General features: G+C 40.3%; 1 protein-coding gene across 1 annotated transcript; it reads left to right on the top strand.

The window, feature by feature from the left end:
• Positions 1 to 447: 447 nt before the first annotated feature.
• On the top strand, positions 448 to 19,847 carry LOC116694415 (cytochrome P450 2F2). The gene is made up of 11 exons (XM_032524149.1): positions 448 to 679; positions 4,175 to 4,337; positions 6,672 to 6,824; positions 7,037 to 7,197; positions 8,957 to 9,025; positions 9,153 to 9,257; positions 16,440 to 16,578; positions 17,310 to 17,395; positions 18,127 to 18,228; positions 18,821 to 18,962; positions 19,074 to 19,847. The coding sequence occupies exons 1-11, from the start codon at positions 518 to 520 to the stop codon at positions 19,259 to 19,261; spliced, it is 1,470 nt and encodes a 489-aa protein (XP_032380040.1). The 5' UTR covers positions 448 to 517; the 3' UTR covers positions 19,262 to 19,847.
• The last annotated feature ends 701 nt before the right edge of the window (positions 19,848 to 20,548 follow it).

Raw genomic sequence — 20,548 nt, forward strand, 5'->3', positions numbered from 1 at the left:
AGATCAAGGCATTCCTATGTCTGTACATATGAGTGTGAATATGTGTGTACACAATTTAAAAAGAAAATAAATGGTTACGCTTTGCTGAAATCACATTCTTCTCTTGGGTTCCTGCTGAAGTCTCCACCTTCACAGCAGGAGTGCTGTGAGACGATGCTTTCCTGTTCCTTGTGTCCCTTGGGATCAGACATTTGGAATAGTAACTTGAAATGTAAACATCAGTGTAGGATCTCCAGTTTTGTCCTCTTAGGGTGTTGGGTAAAGAGGTTGTAATGTGAAATTCCTGTCATCTTGAAAGCTGTAACAGACTTGCTCAGTAGATGAGTTTAAGAATTCACCAAAAGGCTATTCACTCTACATTGATTGATTGATTGAATGTTTTAGCAGCTTCAGTCTGACTTCTTGTCCAAAGTCCACAACTAGAAGGGGCAGGGCTAAGAGCTGAGCTACGCTTTGAAAGCATTTATCTATTAGCAAGCAATTAGCTTGCCTCTTTAGTTCAGTCCAGTCCATCAACATGTTTGCTTCAATCTTCCTGATTTGGATCTGCTTTGTCTTCCTCGTCCTTCTACTCAAAGCCAGGAGGCCCAAGAACTTTCCCCCAGGACCCCCTATCCTGCCTATACTAGGGAACATTTTGCACCTGAGGCTAGAAAACCCCCTTAAGGACTTTGAGAGGGTAAGAAAAAACATTGAAATTAATGTTTTGCTCTTGCAGTGCCTGAAATCTTTATGGCATTGATGTAATTACTCCTAAACTTTAGTAGCTACCTAAAATGTGTCTACAATGATTTAATACTTACACTTGTGGCCACTGTGTTTTTCAGTAATAGTTTTAACATATGCTTGACCACACTGCACTCCTAGACAATGAATAAAACCTACTGGCTGCTGTAAGTGTAAAATTAAAAAAAGTATGAAAGCCACTTAAATCGCTGCACAACACAATATGCTTCTAAGTTTAAAGGTTACTCACAAAAGGTTGTCTGTACAGAGTTGACTGCTTGTGCTAGAGCCAGGCCTATAAAGGATTTTTAAGGACAATAACGAAACAATGTATATTTTTTAAAAAGCATTACAAAACACAAACAGATTTCCCTAACATTGGTCATTTGTAGTTATTTAGTTCCCACTAAAATAATATAATTATTTGTTTTATTGTCACAACAGAACAGAGGAACATCAAAATATATTAAAGTTCTGATAAATAAAATGTATAAAAATACAAACTTAAGATTTGAAACTTAAAGTCCTTTGAACAAAAATATATCGCCGATATATCAGAGACACTTTGTTAAGGGTTACTAGTTGGTTTGTAAACCGTCTATAAACAGTGTCTGGATGGTTATAATAAAGTTGCAACAGATGACTATAATACCTTGTTAAGTAGTTTATAGATACAAAACCATCTATAAACATTATTTAGATAGTCTGGGGCAGGTCATTAGAGCTGTGGACATGGGACAGGTTATTTGGACATGGGGCAGGTCATTAGAGCTGTGGACATGGGACAGGTTATTGGAACTGTGGACATGGGGCAAGTCATTGGAACTGTGGATATGGGGTCAATTCATTGGAACTGTGGATATGGGGTCAGGTCATTAGAACTGTGGATATGGGTCAGGTCATTGGAACTGTGGATATGGGACAGGTCATTGGAGCAGGAGGTGGAGTCTGTCACAATTTGCCAGACTGCTGAAAGGTGCACAAGTATGAATACTTCAGTAAGACCCACCCACTTCTTATGGTAAAAGAGGGATACAAAACATGTAGTACTGTAAGATCACTCGCAACAGAGCAAAGTGGTAAACTAAGGTACACTTTCTCAAGTGAATGGCAAAATTGTGAAAAAATGAAAGTCATAAAATAGCTGAAAGTATACTTTAGAATATACATTAGAAACAGGTTTTCTCAGAACCGAGTCTGAAATTCTTTAGTCTACCTTCAGTGTGTTTAGAACAGCCTACTGTGTAGCAAAGAGTAACCGGCCTTACACTGACCATACAAAACTCATTGACTTGCAGATGCTTAACGGTGTGAATGTTGGCCGTTTTCTTCATTAAAATGTCACATGTAGTGAGATCATTAATTTGATATCCAGGGAGATGAGACAGGGATTTTTTTTCCAGCATCAAACAAAGTTGACCAAAGCTAACAGTGATTGTAGATGTGAGTACCTCGTTAAGCAAGAGGTCCTGCCTGATTGTGTACCTCAGGACATCTGTCCATAAAATCCCATCCATTTACCTTCTTTTTAGATTTGCTTGAGCTAGAGAGCACCACTTCAGAGGGGATTAGAGCCAAACTGCTTAACTGTCTTCATAAACATGGTCTTGATTAAGCATTTCTGAAAGAATGCATGGTGGATTTCTGCTCAGATGGAGCTATCGTTATGTTGGGCAGAAAGAATGGTGTGTTCGCAAAACTCAAAAGAAAGTTCCCTGGCCTCATTGGTTTATCTATGCTTAAATCTATGCTTAAACCATAGATTAGAGTTGTCAATGTCAGACGCAGTAAAACATTGTACCGCAACCAATCACTTCTCCTCATTTCTAGACAAGCTTTACTGCTTGTGTAATCAATTACCAAAGAATGCAAGAGAACTTGAGACTGCTGTAACTGAAGTAGGCAGTTGTCTGAGAAGGATAGGTAGAGTCTTGGGGACAACAAGGGTGGCGTCATTATTCCGTACACTTAAAACTGTTTGGACAATGTATGCAGCACTATACAATCATCTCACAGCTTCAAGTAAAGTTCTTAAGAGAAGCTCCAATGAGAAGAGTATGTATCAGGGTTTAGCAACAAAGTTACATTCTTGGTTTTGTTAAGAACTGTGGATTTATGATGGATGCACTCGAAGAACTCAAAGATCTCTCTGAGGCTCTGCAGAAAAGAGACATTAGACTGTCTCAGTCAGGGACTCTCATCAAGAGGCAGATCAATGTTTTTAGTTCAATGAGTAGAGAACCTGAGAGTGGTCATTTCTATAAGAAAGCATGTGACGCAGTGATGGAAAAGTTGATCAATGGCACAGAATTGTACAGTGACAGAGGTCAGAAAGTCATTGAGCCAGAAATGTTTTATGAAGCTTTAAACCAACATGGAGGCAAGAACGGTGACAGAGGGAGAAGAGTCCTGAACCTTCTAAACAATACAACTTGGCCCTCTCCTCAAATGTATGGGGAACATGGACTGAGGGAGCTTTGCAATTATTTTAGTATTGGTTTTGCTGGCATGAAGGCAAGCTTTAGGAATTGTGACCCCAGTCAACCCATGGCTACACCACTTCTAACACTCAGACATGATGTTGAAACAGTTGCTGTAAGCAGTGCTGAATGTGAGAGAGGTTTTTGCTGAAATGAACGTAATTGTTACGCCTTTACGTTCCATGCTGAGAATTAAAAATGTGTCCTCTCTAATGTTTGTCACTTTGTCGGCCCTCCATTGCAATCCTGAGACCCCACTAAATGTGTTAGAAAGTGGGTAGCAAGGAGGAGATCTGCAGAGCACCTGGCCTGTAAGAAAAGGCAGACTACTCTAATACTGAAGTGTTTGCATACCAGCCATCATGGGAAGTAATGCAGTTATAGATGAGTTATGAGTTATAGATGTGAGTACTCTGTACTGTATACTGTTTTTAAGAATTTGTATGAAATGTAAAATCCAAATTAAATTACAAAGGTAAAACACAAATAAATCCAAATGTTGATTGTAAAACTAACCAGTGTTATCAATTTGATATCTTAATAATAGGCAGTTTGTAATGAGGCAACCACTGGAGCAAGTAATCAAAACTACATACTCGGTTGTCAAGCTGGCAACTTTGAAGAGTTTATCTTGAGTCCTGGTTAGTTAGTGTGTGTGTGTGTGTGTGTGTGTGTGTGTGTGTGTGTGTGTGTGTGTGTGTGTGTGTGTGTATTCTATGGGTCACTTCATGTATCATTACAACTGGTAATATAATGTGTAATCAAGTGATGACAGCTCATCACTAATGTAGATGCTAAATGACCTAATACCTGTTTCTACTACAACAATGCAAAGTATAAGTTCTTAACCTTGCAGTTTTGCACATATCATGTAAAACTGCAAGGTTAAGACACACACACACAGACACATAACAAATCCCAGTTTAACCCCTGATTTAACACTGACATGTTATCTTGTTCTCTCCCAGCTGAGGAAGTCTTATGGAAATGTCTACAGTCTGTTCCTCGGTACCAGACCAGCTGTAATCATCAATGGGATGAAGGCCATTAAGGAAGCTTTGGTGACCAAGGGCACTGATTTTGCTGGACGACCCCAAGATGTGTTTATCAATGACGCCGTCCAAAGGAAAGGTACAGAACAGACACAAAATATCATAGAGCAGAGAATGGTTTGTTGACCTTAACTAATTAAAAAAAAACATAAAGTGCATACTGTATGTCAGAAATATCTCTTTCTATGTGTGTACTGTATGTAGGGCTAGGTCAAGTAATATGATGACCATATATCTTGCTACAACATATGACTTAGACTTAGACTTAGACTTAGACTTCTCTTTATTGATCCTTTTGGGATGACTCCCGCAAGGAAATTGAAAATTCCAGCAGCAGTTTTAGCAAGAGAAAAAGAAATTAAAAAATAGATAAAAAAGACAGTATAAAGACAACAAAATAACAATAATAAGAACATTTGTCAAGTAAACAAAGAAAAGACCATAAATTATTATTAAAGTGTCAGTGTTGAGTCCAGTATTGAAGTGATAAAGTGATAAAGTGACTAGGTGTGAATTTTAGTCCAGGTGTGCGTGTATGTATGTCTGTATGTGTACTGTGTGTATGTATGTATGTATGTATGTATGTATGTATGTGTACTGTGTGTATGTATGTATGTATATATGTATGTCTGTATAAGTACTGTATGTATGTGTACTGTGTGTATGTATGTGTACTGTGTGTATGTATGTATGTATATATGTATGTGTGTATGTATTGCCCTCTCTGCCCTATTTCCTCCTCCCCCCTAGTGAGGAGTTGTATAGTCTGATGGCATGAGGGACAAAGGAGTCCTTGAGTCTGTTGGTCCGGCACTTGGGAAGGAGCAGCCTTCCACTGAACCGGCTTCTCTGGGTGCTGATGACGGTGTGCAGGGGGTGGCTGGCATTTTCAGTAATGTCCAGCAGTTTGTCCAATGTCCTCCTCTCTGCCACCGTCACCAGTGAGTCCAGCTTCATGCCGACCACAGAGCCGGCCCGCCTGATCAGTTTATCCAGCCTGTGGGTGTCCTTCTTTGATATGCTGCCCCCCCAGCACACCACAGTGTAGAAGAGGACACTGGTGACCACAGACTGGTAAAACATCCACAGCAGTTTGCTGCAGATGTTAAAGGAGCGCAGCCTCCTCAGGAAGTACAGCCGGCTCTGTGTCTTCCTGTACAGGTGGCTGCTGTGTGTTGTCCAGTCCAGTTTGTTGTCCAGCCACAGCCCGAGGTATTTGTATGATTCAACTGCCTCCACCTCAACTCCCTCTAGCAGGACCGGTCGCGGTCTTGGTCTGGACCTCCCAAAATCAACGACCAGCTCCTTCGTCTTAGAGGTGTTGAGCTGTAGGCAGTTAGTGCGACACCAGAGAGCAAAGTCCCCCACCAGACTCCAATACTCCTCCTCCCTGTCACCCCTGATACACCCAACGATGGCTGTGTCATCTGCGTACTTCTGTATGTGACACAGCTCTGAGTTGTAACAGAAGTCCGAGGTGTACAGGGTGAAGAGAAGAGGAGCCAGCACTGTGCCCTGGGGGGCTCCAGTGCTGGTGACCACAGTATCAGACATGATGTCCTTCAGCCTGACGTACTGTGGCCTGTGGTGGTGCAGTTTAAGTTTGTATTGGCATCATTACTGTATCACACTAAAGGAAATGCTGGGAAATGGTGAAAAGGTAGAAACAGAAATCACAGGTCATAGGTTACCTAGCTAGTTTACCTGTTTTGTAGAAGGATTCTCTTCTCTAAGAAAAGCACAAGATGCACACCGATTGCCAAGTAGTTCCCTGCTAAGTGACTGCACAGGGGATTCAGCCATGTTCACTAAGATTCCAAATATAGGGAGTAAAACGTTTAGTTTATAGGGAACTGTGACCTGTATAGGGAAGAACTGAATAACGGTTCCTGCATTCGTGCATTCCGAGGACTTCCTCCAAAGCACCACGTAGGAAGGTCTGGATAGTCCACACAGCATTTTGGGATTGGGAGAAAAATGTCCTCTGGTTTATTGGCATATCTTTAAACCGATCACAATAGTCACCAGACAGAGCCAGGGCGCCGCTGCAAAATAGCCTCGGGAAGGAACTTGTTTTGATGGAACATGTGTGTGCTAAAAAGTTGGAGGTGCAACAGAAAACTCAGATTGGACAGATAGTCTAGCTAGCTGTCTGGATTTACCCTGCAGAGGTCTGAAGAGCAGTTCATCATAGTCCTCAGAAATCCAGGGGAAGCCAATCATATTTAAGGGGGTTCCAGTGCCACCTCAGGCCCCCTTTCTACCCCCACCCTTGATGTAAGGTGTCTTGAGTATCAAGAAATAACCCATAAATAAAATGTTTTTTTTTATTATTATTATTACTACAATGGCTGGTTGTCAAGTGCAACCATGGTTATACTGTATCCTCATTGTGTCACTACACCTGTTGTAGGATTTATTTTGTCCGATTATGGCTCTTTTTGGAGGGGCCATCGTCGCTTTGCTCTGGCAACCTTGAGGAACTTTGGTCTCGGGAAACAGTCCATGGAGGAGAGGATTCTGACAGAGATTCAATACACCAGTTATATACTGGAAAAGAGCATTGGTATGTCATCTGAAGGTCCTCACAATTCTAATGCGGATGGGAGGGTTTTCTGAGCAGCACAAATACTCTAATATCATTGATAATATTCCAAGGTGGATTTTGATTATGAATTTTCATTAATGTGAATGAATTTTGCATTGTTCTATGTTTAATGTTCTTTTGTGTTCTTGCACAATGCTGTGTCATACTTATGTCAACATCGTGTTTCACAGGCAATACCTTGAATCCTCAAGTTCTGTTTCATAATGCGGCCTCCAACATCATCTGCCAGGTTCTGTTTGGTACACGCTACAAGTATGATGATGAGTTCATCAAAGTTATTGTTCAATGCTTTACTGAGATTACCAAGATAACCAATGGACCATGGGCTATGGTGAGTCAAAGCATGTTTCTGCCTTCAAAGCTGGCTCATAAATATTAACAAATATAATGTTCAAATTCCCAAAAGGATTGCACTCTTTTACAGCTAAACCTGCACAAATAACACAAAAAGACAATGTACTTCCCAAAGAACCTGCAAAGATTAACCTGCACCCTAGGTAATTTGCATACATTTGGCGCTAAATTAGCCCCTTTCTATGCAAATAAGCCTCATTGCAAAACAGTTCAACTCACAAAGATTAGCACTAAAAGCCCTAAACAGTTACAGGGAAATCATTGGCGTCTTCAGAGAGTTGGTGGTGATGAAGCTCATTAATTCATTGTGTCAAATCATGCTAATTTTTTATTAAATCTGATGGTGTGTTTTGGAAAACACCAACAGCACTGACAGGCTGGAATATTCAAATCCCAAACATGCTTTTTTTGTGGCACATTTAAATACCTTGCCTTAATCATACCCATTAAATAGGCTTAATAATCAGAGTTTGTATACAGCGCCCAGAGTTCTCTTCTTCTTTAAGGTGGCCCGTTCATTGTTAACAATTTCACATCCGAACTGTATAAGCAAGTTATTGCTGAGTTGAAAAGAGCAGCCACAGGGAGCTATAAGACAGTTTCATAGCACATTAAAGAAGAGTAGCAGCCATGGATATTATAAGAAATAAAAGTGTTTTTTGTAGAATCCCAAAATACAAATATGTATCTGAAATAGTATACAATGGGTCTACTTTAAAAGTTGACCGTTTTTTGCAACATAGCATTAGATAAATGGCTCACTCAAGTTGAAAGATTTGAGTGTGCGTTACATCCTGCTCTGGCCTACTATTCAGCATGAATATGAGGTCAAAATAAACTTTATATCTGAATCCTAACTATGGATTGTCCGTCAAATCATCTGTTCATTCATACTCTGTGATTGCAGCAGGTTTATTTAGGCTTGAGGAAAAATGGCAATACTAAGAGAAGCCGCACAGACCAGAATTGAATACTTTACTTACATACATGTATACTTTACTTGAACATGCAATTATACTGAACTAAAGACTTGCACATGCATACATACTGTACATACATACTTCTCTTGCGCATACATAAATACTTAACTTGCACAAACATATATACTTCATTTGTAAATACATATATACTTCACTAGCACATACATATATACTTCATTTGTTACTACATAGCTACTTCAATTACTACATATATATTTCACTTGCGTATACATGCATCTTTCACTTGCACTCACATACGTTCATACTCATCCACACATACACACTCCCACATAATGCATGCATGTGCAAGTGAAGTACATATGTAACGCAACTGAAGTATATATGTATCTGCATGCAAAGTATATATTAATGAGAAAGTGAAGTATCCATGTACAGTATGTGCAAATGAAGTATATATGTATGTGCAAGTGTGTAGTAACAATATATATGAATGTGCAAGTGAAGTATTCAACAATGGCCTAGGTGGCTTCTCATAATGTTTGTTACATAATTTAAGTATGTAGGCTTCATTTAGCCAGTCTCAGCTCCATCCACGCTCCACCTCTTTCCCCATTAGTGGATTAGCTGGGAGTTAGGCACTGCCGAAACAACCATGGTCCCAGCCACCAGGACACACTTTGAGCTTCATCTTGGCTCTTTAGAAACCTATGGCTGATGTCACAGAGACTAGAGTCAATAATGTATATAGGCTACAGTTTGAATTGAAATAAACAAATGATTTCTCATCTTTTACAGCTGTATGACTCTTTTCCCATTATTCATGGTCTGCCGCTGCCCTTCACTAAGGCCTTAAAGAATGTTGAGGTATGTCAAAAGGGTACAAGAATCTAAAAAATAAATTGAGTTTGAGAATTAAACATGGTATTTTTTTTAGAAGGAAGAAAACATTTCAGTAATACAAATTATAAATGCTGACTTAAATTCTTTTCAGACTTGTAGGAATCTTCTGATTGGTTTGCTGAACGAGCACAAGAAGACCAGAGTCCATGGAGAACCACGTGACTTTGTTGACTGCTATCTGGATGAACTGAATAAGGTCTGTGTGTTTGTAGTCTCGCTTTGCCAGACCCTCCTCCAAAGCGCTCTGAAGGAGGGTCTGGCTCCTCCACACAGCATTTGGGATTTAATGGGCTTTCTTTAAACCAATCAGAATTGTCATGGGCAGTGCTAAATTACACACAAAGCCGATGCAAAATACAGTCCCTGACAAAAGTCTTGTCGCTTGTGTACAAATTGACCTGAAGTGCCGCTGAAATATATTTCTAATCAAGATTTATTTACAAGAAATGGCTCATTTTAATCCCAACAGCTTTTATATTAATGTTTCCGTGCAAAAAGAAACTGTCAAAAAGTATTCTAATATTCACAGCTTGGTAAAGCCCATTGAGTCAATTTTTGCAAAGACATATGTGTTGTCGCCTTGTCATATGAGCTTCACCTGTGACTAATAATGAATCAATTAGGTCTCAGGTGTGTATAAAAACAACCCCAGTACACTAGACCTTCACATCAACTGCAACTAGACATCTGCAAACATGCCTTAGATTCACCCTGAGACTAAAGTTTTGATTATCAAGAGGCTGAAGACCAGATCCACTGCTGATGTGGCAGACACCTTCAATGTGTCTCAGTGTCAAGTACAGAGGATTAAAAAAACATTTGAAGACACTGGAGATGTTTTTGACAAGCCCAGGTCAGGCAGACCCCGCAAGACAACTGCTCGAGAGGACCGTTTGTTGGCTCGAAAATCCAAGGCCAGCCCATTTTCCACTGCAGCAGAGCTCCACCAGACCTGGTCCCCTGAAGTCCCTGTGTCAACCAGAACGGTTTGTCGGATTCTGTCTCGAAAGGGCCTCCATGGTCGAATTAGTGTCCAGAAGCCAGCACTAAACAAAAGACAATTTAAAAACCGTGTAGCATTTGCCAAGGCCCACAGCCTGCTAAAAGGATGGACGCTGGAGAAGTGGAAGAAAGGCAAGGCAAGGCAGCTTTATTTGTATAGCACATTTCAGCAACAGGGCAATTCAAAGTGCTTTACATAAAAACAGTTAAAAAGAATAAAACAGTTAAAAATAAAAACAGATAAAACACAGAAAAAAAAGTTACAGTGCAGTATAAGAAATTAAACATTAAAGCATTTAAAGAAAGGCAACATCAAAAAGAAAGGTCTTCAGCATTGATTTAAAAGAACTGAGAGTAGCAGCGGTTCTACAGGTTTCTGGGAGTTTGTTCCAGATATGAGGAGCATAGAAACTGAATGCTGCTTCCCCCTGTTTAGTTCTGACTCTAGGAACAGAAAGCAGACCTGTCCCAGATGACCTGAGAGGTCTGGGGGGGTCATAGTGCACTAGCAGATCAGAAATGTATTTTGGCCCTAAACCGTTTAGTGATTTATAAACTAGCAATAGAACTTTGAAATCAATTCTTTGGGGCACAGGAAGCCAGTGTAAAGACTTCAGAACTGGAGTGATGTGATCCAGTCTCTTGGTCTTAGTGAGTACTCGAGCAGCTGCGTTCTGAATCAGCTGCAGCTGTCTGATTGATTTTTTTTAGGGAGACCTGTAAAGACCCCGTTACAGTAGTCAAGTCTACTGAAGATGAAAGCATGGACAAGTTTTTCCAAATCCTGTTGACACATGAGTCCTTTAACCCTTGATATATTCTTAAGGTGATAATAGGCTGACTTTATAATTGTCTTAATGTGGCTGTTAAGATTCAGGTCAAAGTCCATGACTACACCAAGATTTCTGGCTTTGTCTGTTGTTTTTAACATTGTTTGAAGCTGAGCGCAGACTTTTAATTGCTCCTCTTTTGCTCCAAAAACAACCACCTCAGTTTTTCCCTCATTTAATTTCAGAAAGTTCTGGAACATCCAGTCGTTAATTGCTTCGATGCACTTAGTCAGTTTTTGTATTGGACTATAGTCCCCTGGCGATAAGGTTATGTAAATTTGTGTGTCGTCCGCATAACTATGGTAACTTATTTTGTTGTTTTCCATAATCTGAGCCAGTGGAAGCATGTAGATGTTAAACAGAAGAGGCCCCAGAATGGAGCCTTGGGGAACTCTGCACGTCATATTTGTATGTTCAGATGTATAATTACCTATTGACACAAAGTAATCCCTATTCTGTAAGTAGGATTCAAACCAGTTTAGTACTGAGCCAGAAAGGCCAACCCAGTTTTCCAATCGGTCTAGTAATATGTCGTGGTCAACCGTGTCAAATGCAGCAGTGAGATCAAGTAATACTAAGATTGAAATTTTGCCATTATCTGTGTTAAGGTGGATGTCATTAAAGACCTTAATGAGAGCTGTCTCAGTGCTGTGGTGTGGTCGGAAACCCGACTGAAAGGTATCAAAACTGTTGTTTAGTGACAAGAAATGGTTGAGTTGTTGAAAACTGTTTTTTTTCAATGATTTTACTTAAAAACGGAAGGTTTGATATTGGCCTAAGTTGCTCATTAGTGATGTGTTCTAGATTGTTCTTTTTTAAGAGTGGCTTGATTACTGCAGTTTTCAGGGCCTGTGGAAAGATACCTGAAAGAAGAGATGTGTTCACAATCTGTAGAAGACCCGAACCCAAAACAATTTGGACATTTTTGAAAAGTCCCGCTGGTATAATATCAAGGCAACATGAGGAGGTTTCAGATGTTGTATAATGTCCTCCAGGTTTTATGGTTGATGGTATTAAATTCTGTCATATTGGAACTAGTTTTGCTTGAACACTGTGACAACACATATCCTGTACTTGATATGGAGGCACTGACTGTTTGTCTAATCTTCTGAATTTTGTCTTTGAAGAAGGAGGCAAAGTCATTGCAGGCCTTGGTAGATCAAAGTTCAGATGTTACTGGTACTGGAGGGTTTGTTAATCTATCGACAGTGGCAAACAAAGCACGTGAATTATTATTGTTTCTAGAGATAATATCAGAGAAGAAGGACCGCCTTACATTCCTCAGTTCCAAATTATAAATGCGAAGTCTCTCTTTATAGGTGTTATAATGGACCAGGAGATTTGTTTTTCGCCACCTTTGTTCAGCTTTTCGACACTCTCTTTTTTCTGTTCTCACCAGTGGGACATTTCTCCATGGAGACCTTTTCTTACCAGAGACAACTTTGACCTTAGTGGGAGCAATGGCATCAATAACATTTGTTATTTTACAGTTGAAATTATCTACAAGCTCAGTCACTGAGAGCCCAGAGAGGGCGGGTGTGGAGGAAAAAAGCTGAATAAATGTTTCACTGGTGTTTTCAGTGATATACCGTTTTCTGATTATCTTTGTTTGGACACTTTTGGGCACAGAGATAGAGCCGTTAAAGAAAACACAGGAATGATCAGACAGAGCAACGTCAGTCACCACAATCTTGGAAATGTTCAGACCCTTGGAGACAATCAAGTCCAGAGTGTGCCCCTTATTGTGCGTGGGCTCTGTCACATGCTGAGTCAGTCCATAGTTCTCAAAAACACAACACTGCTCTTTGGTCCCCCTGTCCTGGGGGTTGTCAACATGAATGTTAAAATCACCCGCAATGATTACACAATCAAAGTTAATGCAGATTATAGACAGGAGTTCAATGAAGTCATCAATAAAGGTTGCACAATATTTAGGTGGCCTGTAGATATTTAGAAATATCGCTTGAGGGGAGGACATTAAATGAAGAGCCACATATTCAAAAGAAGCAAAATTTCCATAACATATTTGCATACAGTGGAATGACTCATTAAACAAAATGGCGACTCTATTCTCACTCATAAAACTGAAATTAGGGGGAGCTGACTCGATGAGAACAGCAGCGCTGTTATTATGGTCTAACCAGGTTTCAGTTAAAAACATAAAATCTAGATTGTGATTAATAATAAAATCATTGATTAAAAATTATTTTCCTGCCAAAGACCTGACGTTTAGTAAGGCTAGTGTTAGTGTGTTTTCATTTTTTGGGACAGGCTGTGGCTGACGAGGAATGGATGCTAAATTTGCTAAGTTTGCAGTTAAGTGCTTATTCGCCATCCCTTTTCTATTGCCTATCACAACATAAATTGAGGAAGAATTGAAAACACAGGGCCCGGGCTTGTCTTTGAAAAAGTCATGAGTGTCACTAGTCCTGGAGCCAAGGCCCGGCACATATCAGGTAATGCTTACTGGATTTTGCACACAAGCGTCCTTATCAGTTTGAGTGGAAGGAGTTTGTTGACATGCTGGCAGAGGGGCCTGGCGTTTTACTTTTGCCCGGGGTTGAGCAATGGGGGAAGGAAGGGGTGTAAATTTGGTTCCAGCATCTACCAGGTGATTCATGTGGTCAGTGAACTCCAACATGGGGGTAGGGGAAAGAGGGGAAAGGGTGAGTGGAGACAGCGATGGTTCCTCAAGGGGTTTGGGGTTGGTAGGGTAGTTTGAGGGGTGCTGGACGGGTGAAAAGGTCAGTTGAGGTTTTGTTTCTCTGCTCTGTAGTCTCCCATGGTCAAAACTGTACACAGGTGGGGGCTGTGGTGAATCACTGCCGCACTTTGTTGTGTATTCCTCTTGTTTATATTGGTCTTGTCTTGTGTCCTTGACAGGGGAAGCAGATGTGTAGCGCAGAGAGTAAAGTAGGTTAGAGGTGAACAGCTTTACTCCTGGGTTGTTAAGGAAAAGTCCATCTGCTTTAAAAAGATGTAAGCACTCCCAGAAAATGTTAAAATTGTCAATGAACTGCAGGGAATGGACGGTACATTCAGTTGAAAGCCATTTGTTTGGTGCCAACAGTCGGCTGAATCTCTCAGCTCCTCTTCTCACTGGCGGTATTGGCCCACTGATAAACACATCTGCGTTTAGGGACCTGACAGTGTCCAGCAGTTCCCTAAACTCCAGTTTCTGCAATTCAGACTGTTGCTTTACAACATCATGTGACCCTATATGCAGTATAATGTTCTTCACAGTTGGGTGTTCTGCCATGATATCTGGGATTCTTTGGGCCAAGTCAGACACCGTGTCTTTGGAAAAACAGAGTATTTTGGTGTTTCTACTGTTTTTTAAATCTTTTACAGCAGAGTCACCCACAATCAGGGTTTGAGGCCCAGTTGTTAGCTTTTTACTTTTTGAATTGCTCTCAGTCCTTACCCTGCTGTGTGGTGATGAGACGCAATCCCGATCATCAGATGGCTGTCCAGCGTCCTGCAGCAGAGGAGCAAATCTGTTATCCAGTTGCACACCAAGTTGTTGGGGAGGCATTTTGTTGCTTATTGTCCCTTTTGCACTTGTCCACGGCTGTCTCCGACTAGGTACAGGGGTTGAAGAGGCGCTCTGCTGGGATGATAATGCAGGCCAGCCGGTCATATCACAAAACTCAGGGCGCTGTGCCCTGCCAGTTAGTCGTCCTCCCATTTCCCAGGAAAATTATTTACTCTTAGGCTTTGCACCAGACGAGTTCCAGGGAGGACTGCCACTTGTTGATTTATTACCCGTTCCACAGCCCTCCTGTTTCTTTGCAGTCTTGTTGGTGCTAATTAGCCGTGTGTTAGCATGATTTTGTCCATGGTTTTGGGTCCATGGTAAAGTGGTGTCATTTCCACAAGATCTGTTCACTTCCACGTTCACTTCTAATAGGTGAACCTTGGTTTCCAGAAGTGCAATCTTCTAAAGGAGTTTGTAGTAGTCATCCACGGAAAACGGAGGCATCTTGCTGCTAATTAGCTTTAGCTACAGTCACTGTAGGACAGGCTTGAGCTATTGATAGGCCACGCTCAGGCAGAAAAATATTAAAATATGACAGTAGCCTACCATGTCTACAAAAAATGTATAGTCCAATGATTTATAGGTATCCAAGAGCCGCTGCTCATAGTTTCTCTCAGAGGAAAAGCAAGATTATCAGCAAAAATATGCAAGCAGAGGCAGGAGCAAGCAGCAAAGCGTCTGCACTGTAAGAAGCAGAGAGCAGAAAGTGGATTTTTCAGATGAATCTTCTGTTGAATTACACCACAGTTGCCGCAAATATTGCAGGAGACCTACTGGAGCCCGCATGGATCCAAGATTCACCCAGAAAACAGTGAAGTTTGGTGGCGGAAAAATCATGGTCTGGGGTTCCATCCAGTATGGGGTGTGCGAGAGATTTGCAGGGTGGAAGGCAACATCAATAGTCTCAAATACCAAGAAATCTTAGCTACCTCTTATATTCCCAACCATAAAAGAGGACAAATTCTCCAGCAGGATGGTGCTCCATCGCATACTTCCATCTCCACTTCAAAGTTCCTCAAGGCGAAGAAGATCAAGATGCTCCAGGATTGGCCGGCCCAGTCACCAGACATGAACATCATTGAGCATATGTGGGGTAGGATGAAAGAGGAAGCATGGAAGACCAAACCAAAGAACATTGATGAACTCTGGGAGACATGCAAGACTGCTTTCCTAGCTATTCCTGATGACTTCATCAATACATTGTATGAATCCTTGCCAAACTGCATGGATGCAGTCCTTCAAGCTCATGGAAGTCATACAAGATATTAAATTTGAATCTCACAGCACCACTATTTAATTTGTTGACATATTTTAGTATTTGTAGTAAATTTGTTCAATTTATGTATAGGTGACAAAACTTTTGTCTTGCCAAAATTTGATCTTTCTGTCTTGTTTAAATAATAAATCTTTTTTTAGTGAAATTAATTTATTTCAGTGCATTGAACATCATTTGGGAGGGTTTTAGCTTTTCATATGAGCTATTTCTTACACCAATTGATTAGTTAAAAGTCAGGTTAATAGCAGGTGTTTCTACAAAATATCAGAAATCAGAATCAGAAATACTTTATTGAAATAGATAAGCGACAAAACTTTTGTCAGGGACTGTAGTCTTGGAAGAGAAAACTCAGATTGGACAGATAGTCTAGCTAGCTGTGTGGATTTACCCTGCAGAGATCTGAGGAGCAGTTAACCATAGTCCTCAGAAATCCACAGAATTTAAAATTCCAACACAAAGAAAGCGGAAGGAAATAAAAAATACATGCATCGAGTGGAATTTCCTGCAGCAATCCGGAAGTTGCACGCAAAGGATATAGACTAGTGTGTTTGTGTGTGTCTTTGCTTTGTCAAAAGATTTTAGCTTACAACCAAATGTATGCATGTGTCTTTTGCCCACGTGTGCACAGTCTGTGTAGTTGTCATGCCCCACAGTGTGTTTTTGTGTGCATCAGTATTGCATAATTGCATTGAATTTCTGTTTGTATTAAAACATCCATTCTGCTCTTTTTAGAGAGGCGATGATGGTTCTAACTTTTCAGAAGAGCGACTGATTATGTACACTCTAGATCTTCACTTAGCTGGGACAGACACCACCTCCAACACCCTGCTTACTGGTTTCCTCTACCTTATGAACTACCCACACATACAAGGTATGCATGAACATGTAAATTGCTTTTCTGCCACCGGCTCCATAGTTTTACCATTGTCTTTCTATCTAAAATATGTATTAATTTCATGCTTAGAATTATTTCTATCAAAGTCAGTGTCTTTGGACTGAGTTGTTAAAATACCATAATGTAGGCCATCTTAAGCCGGGAGAGGCATGTGTGGTGGTTGTCTCTTCAACCCCCTATACAGACACCATGGCTGCCTTGAACGATAAATCTGGCCAGTCTCACCAGTTTAAGAAGATAGCTACGGGGATGTATTCTTCTGATATCCACAGAGGTAAAGTCAAAGCCTTGAAGAGATTTGCTCTCAAAGTTCAAACCCTGGTTGGGATGCTCAAGACCCTCAGTGCTGACTGTAGAACCTCACTAAGGCATCTGCCATCCATCCAGTCCTTCATTCTGCTCATCAAATAACCAAGCTCCTATTAAGACTCTAAACTATGCCATCTGGGCCCAGAAATTATATTTTGGTATGTGGAGTTTGTGTGCCAGTGAAGCAATATGAGGAATATCAGTACCATTGCATTGGCAAGTCCAAAAATGGCTGATTTACCACCTGCAAGTGTCAGTCAATTAAAGCCACACTTCCACTCCAAAGGAATCGATTGCTTTGGGCCATTCTTCATCAAACTTGGCAGACACAATGAAAACATGGGGAATTGTTTTAGGTGCCTATGCAAGTACTGTATCTGTGACTTTGTATCTGTCAGAGCGTTGTCAGCAGGAGATTGACAAGGTGTTGGAAGGGAAGGATCAGGCCAGTTTTGATGACAGACACAACATGCCTTACATGCAGGTACATTTTATTGTATGTGTAGTCATGGGTCTGAGTGTAATTGTTAGAGCTTGACACAGACTCTAACAATAAATCTGGTGAGACAATCTGTTTAGGTTGGGGTCCTTGTTGTAGATCAGTCATAATCCCTGCTTTTGAATCACATTTATCATAACCTTATTTGCCTAGTTGTCAGCACATTGCTGGCAGGTTCCCATAGTAAGTTTATTGGTCTACTGTTTGCCAGCTGAGCTTCTGAGAGCCTTCATTGTTTTCTTCTGCCCCATGAATTCACTATTTTGTTCATTCCACTAAATTGTGGAATAAACTAAATAATGAATTAAAGCAATGTCCAAACACATTCCATTTCAAAAAGATGAAATTCTATTCCAGAGGTACAGAGAAACACAGTGATTATAATAACCTGAGCTTATATTGAATAATTTGTAGTACGTGTTTAAATATTGTTGTGTATGGGTAGATATATGTATGTGAATAGAACTTTTGAATGTATGTTTTCATTGATTTCAGATTTATTATCTCTGTAGACTTAATATCTTGCAGTTAATTCCTTTAATATGGTAGAAAGGGTATAAAGAGGTAGGAGTACATTTTTATGTACTGGAAATAATGGAGTTTTATTTTTTCAACAGTTCATCTGTTTTTTTACCACTTTTTTAATAAAAAATCAATCAACAAATCAATAAAGTCACATAAAGCATATGAACATGTTTAAATTTCTCTTGATCCAGGCTGTGATCCATGAAGTGCAGAGGATAGCCAACACTGTTCCACTCAGCGTCCCTCACTGTACTACTAAAGACACAGAGCTCATGGGATATTCCATTCCCAGGGTAAGAAGCACCTGGTATAGTTGGTAACACTTTAGCGAAGTGTTGTGGAAAGAAATCTCACTGTCCTGGATCAGCAGAGTACCTTATTGTGGAGGCAAGGTGTGGTAACCTATGTAGAGAACAAAGTTAAACATGACTTTTCTGCAAGAATAATATTCTTTATAATAGTTATTGTAAGAAAAAAGGTTTAGTGTCTTTCAATGTTGGTTAAAGATTTTCTACTTCGGATCAACGGAAGGACATTACCAGGATGAGCCCATGTCCTACTGCTATCTGTGTGTCAAAATCCCTTTGCTACGGGGAACAGCAAGAACAGCCTCCGAGCTAGCAAGCTAATGTTACATGTTCATAATGGCTGGTTTTGACAAAATTTTAAATTGGGCAATAAATCAGGCCAGCTTGGTTCTTTTAGGGAATGACTGTGAATTTACTAACTTACTGATGTGATTGGCGGGGTTTGCTATGAACAAAGCACATGCAGCAATTAAAGCAAATTAGGTTTAGACATGTATACAGCTAATTTAAATAGCCCACATTTTGTATTGTGTAAACATTTTCTGCCCTCTGCATTTTTGCTTTCTTTTCTCCACAGGGCACACTGATCATCCCTAACCTGAGCTCAGTGCTGATTGAGGAGGGACAATGGAAATCCCCCAATGAATTCAACCCTGAAAACTTCCTCAATGACCAGGGAGAGTTTGTTAAACCAGAGGCCTTCGTGCCTTTCTCTGCAGGTATAAGAGCATAAAACATGAAACACCTCTAAATATCCCGTTGTATCACAGCTGCAGTGGCATGCACAAACTGTTGTGGATTACTTTGAAGTCTTTTTTTAAATGTCCCAGGTCCTCGTATGTGTCTCGGAGAGGGTCTGGCTCGTATGGAGCTCTTCCTCATCATGGTGACCCTGCTGAGGAAGTTTAAGTTCATCTGGCCTGAGGATGCAGGAGAGCCAGACTACACCCCAGTCTATGGGATCACGCTGACTCCCAAACCTTATCGCATGGAGATCCAACTCAGGGCAACACAGTGAGACTGTCTGCAGACACACGGACTGGAATTTGCTCTTTCCCTATCAGCTGCCCTATTCACAGCAGTCCCTATCTAAATGCTAGCTATGACAGCTAACAACACACATAGTGAATTATGCCAGGCGTCATGGCTACATCATATCTGTTTACACAGGTTACAGGCTAAAATGTGCTTTTAATGTACTGTGTGTTCCATTAAGTAGATTTACTAGATACTTATGAATCAAGACTGTCCTCCCAGGAAGAACGACAGATTCAGTTGATTCAGCAAGTACCCTAAAACAACGTGTTTACAAGTGACAAAGCCCTCTATTGACTGTAGAAATGATTATAAGAGCAAAGGTCTGGTGATGTTTTAGTGCCTAGTGTTAAGTCTGCATAGCAGAGGTCTGGGGTTGGTGGGGTCTAGGATGGGTCAACAAAACATGCCTAATTAAACTTTAACCATAGAATTGTGACTTCATAAAACAAATTGATTTTCCAACAGTGATTTGTAACATTTTTTAAAGGAACAGACAAATTATGTTGTCATGCTGATGGTAGCGTCAAATCAGAAAACACTGATGAGTAGTTTCAGTAGGGCTTGGACAAACAATGTTTATTTTGGAGAACATTTTGATTCCATGCCATGCTTTGATATGTAACTGATTTATATGGGATTGATATGATGGAGGCCATTCTGGCCAATTTGATTTACAAAAATAAATAGCAATATTATCATAATTGTCTCTGTCTCCCCATTGTGTCTCTGTTTTGACTACGAGACTATTAGACTACATTACACAACCTAAAGGCAAAAAGTAAAATATAGTTTAAAAAAAATACAGTAAAATTGCATAGTGGAGAGACTGTAACAGAGGTCTCACTGAAGCATGAAAGACTTGTAATAATGTAATGTTCTTAAAAATGACCATAAAATCACACTTCTCTGTTACAGTGGTATTGAAAATACTCTCTGAGCTCACGGGTGGCGCTAAGCGATGGAAAGAGTAGTTTTTGTAGAACATGTGTACGTTCAAAAGTTGTTTTAGTTGTGCAACAAAAACTCAGATTGGACAGATAGTCTAGCTAGCTGTGTGGATTTACCCTGCAGAGATCTGAGGAGTAGGTAACCACAGCCCTCAAGATAAGTTTAAAATTCCAATACAAAGAAAGCATGAGGTACATCTGGCCAAAAAGAGTGAAATCTGGATAGTGCAATGGTGTTGCATGCTTATCTAAAGTCTATAAATTGAGGTACTTGGACTTTACTTTTACTACTTTAGTCTTTTCTTTTTGTGCCACTTTCT

Source organism: Etheostoma spectabile, chromosome 8, assembly GCF_008692095.1.
Source record: "Etheostoma spectabile isolate EspeVRDwgs_2016 chromosome 8, UIUC_Espe_1.0, whole genome shotgun sequence".
Lineage (NCBI taxonomy): Eukaryota > Metazoa > Chordata > Actinopteri > Perciformes > Percidae > Etheostoma > Etheostoma spectabile.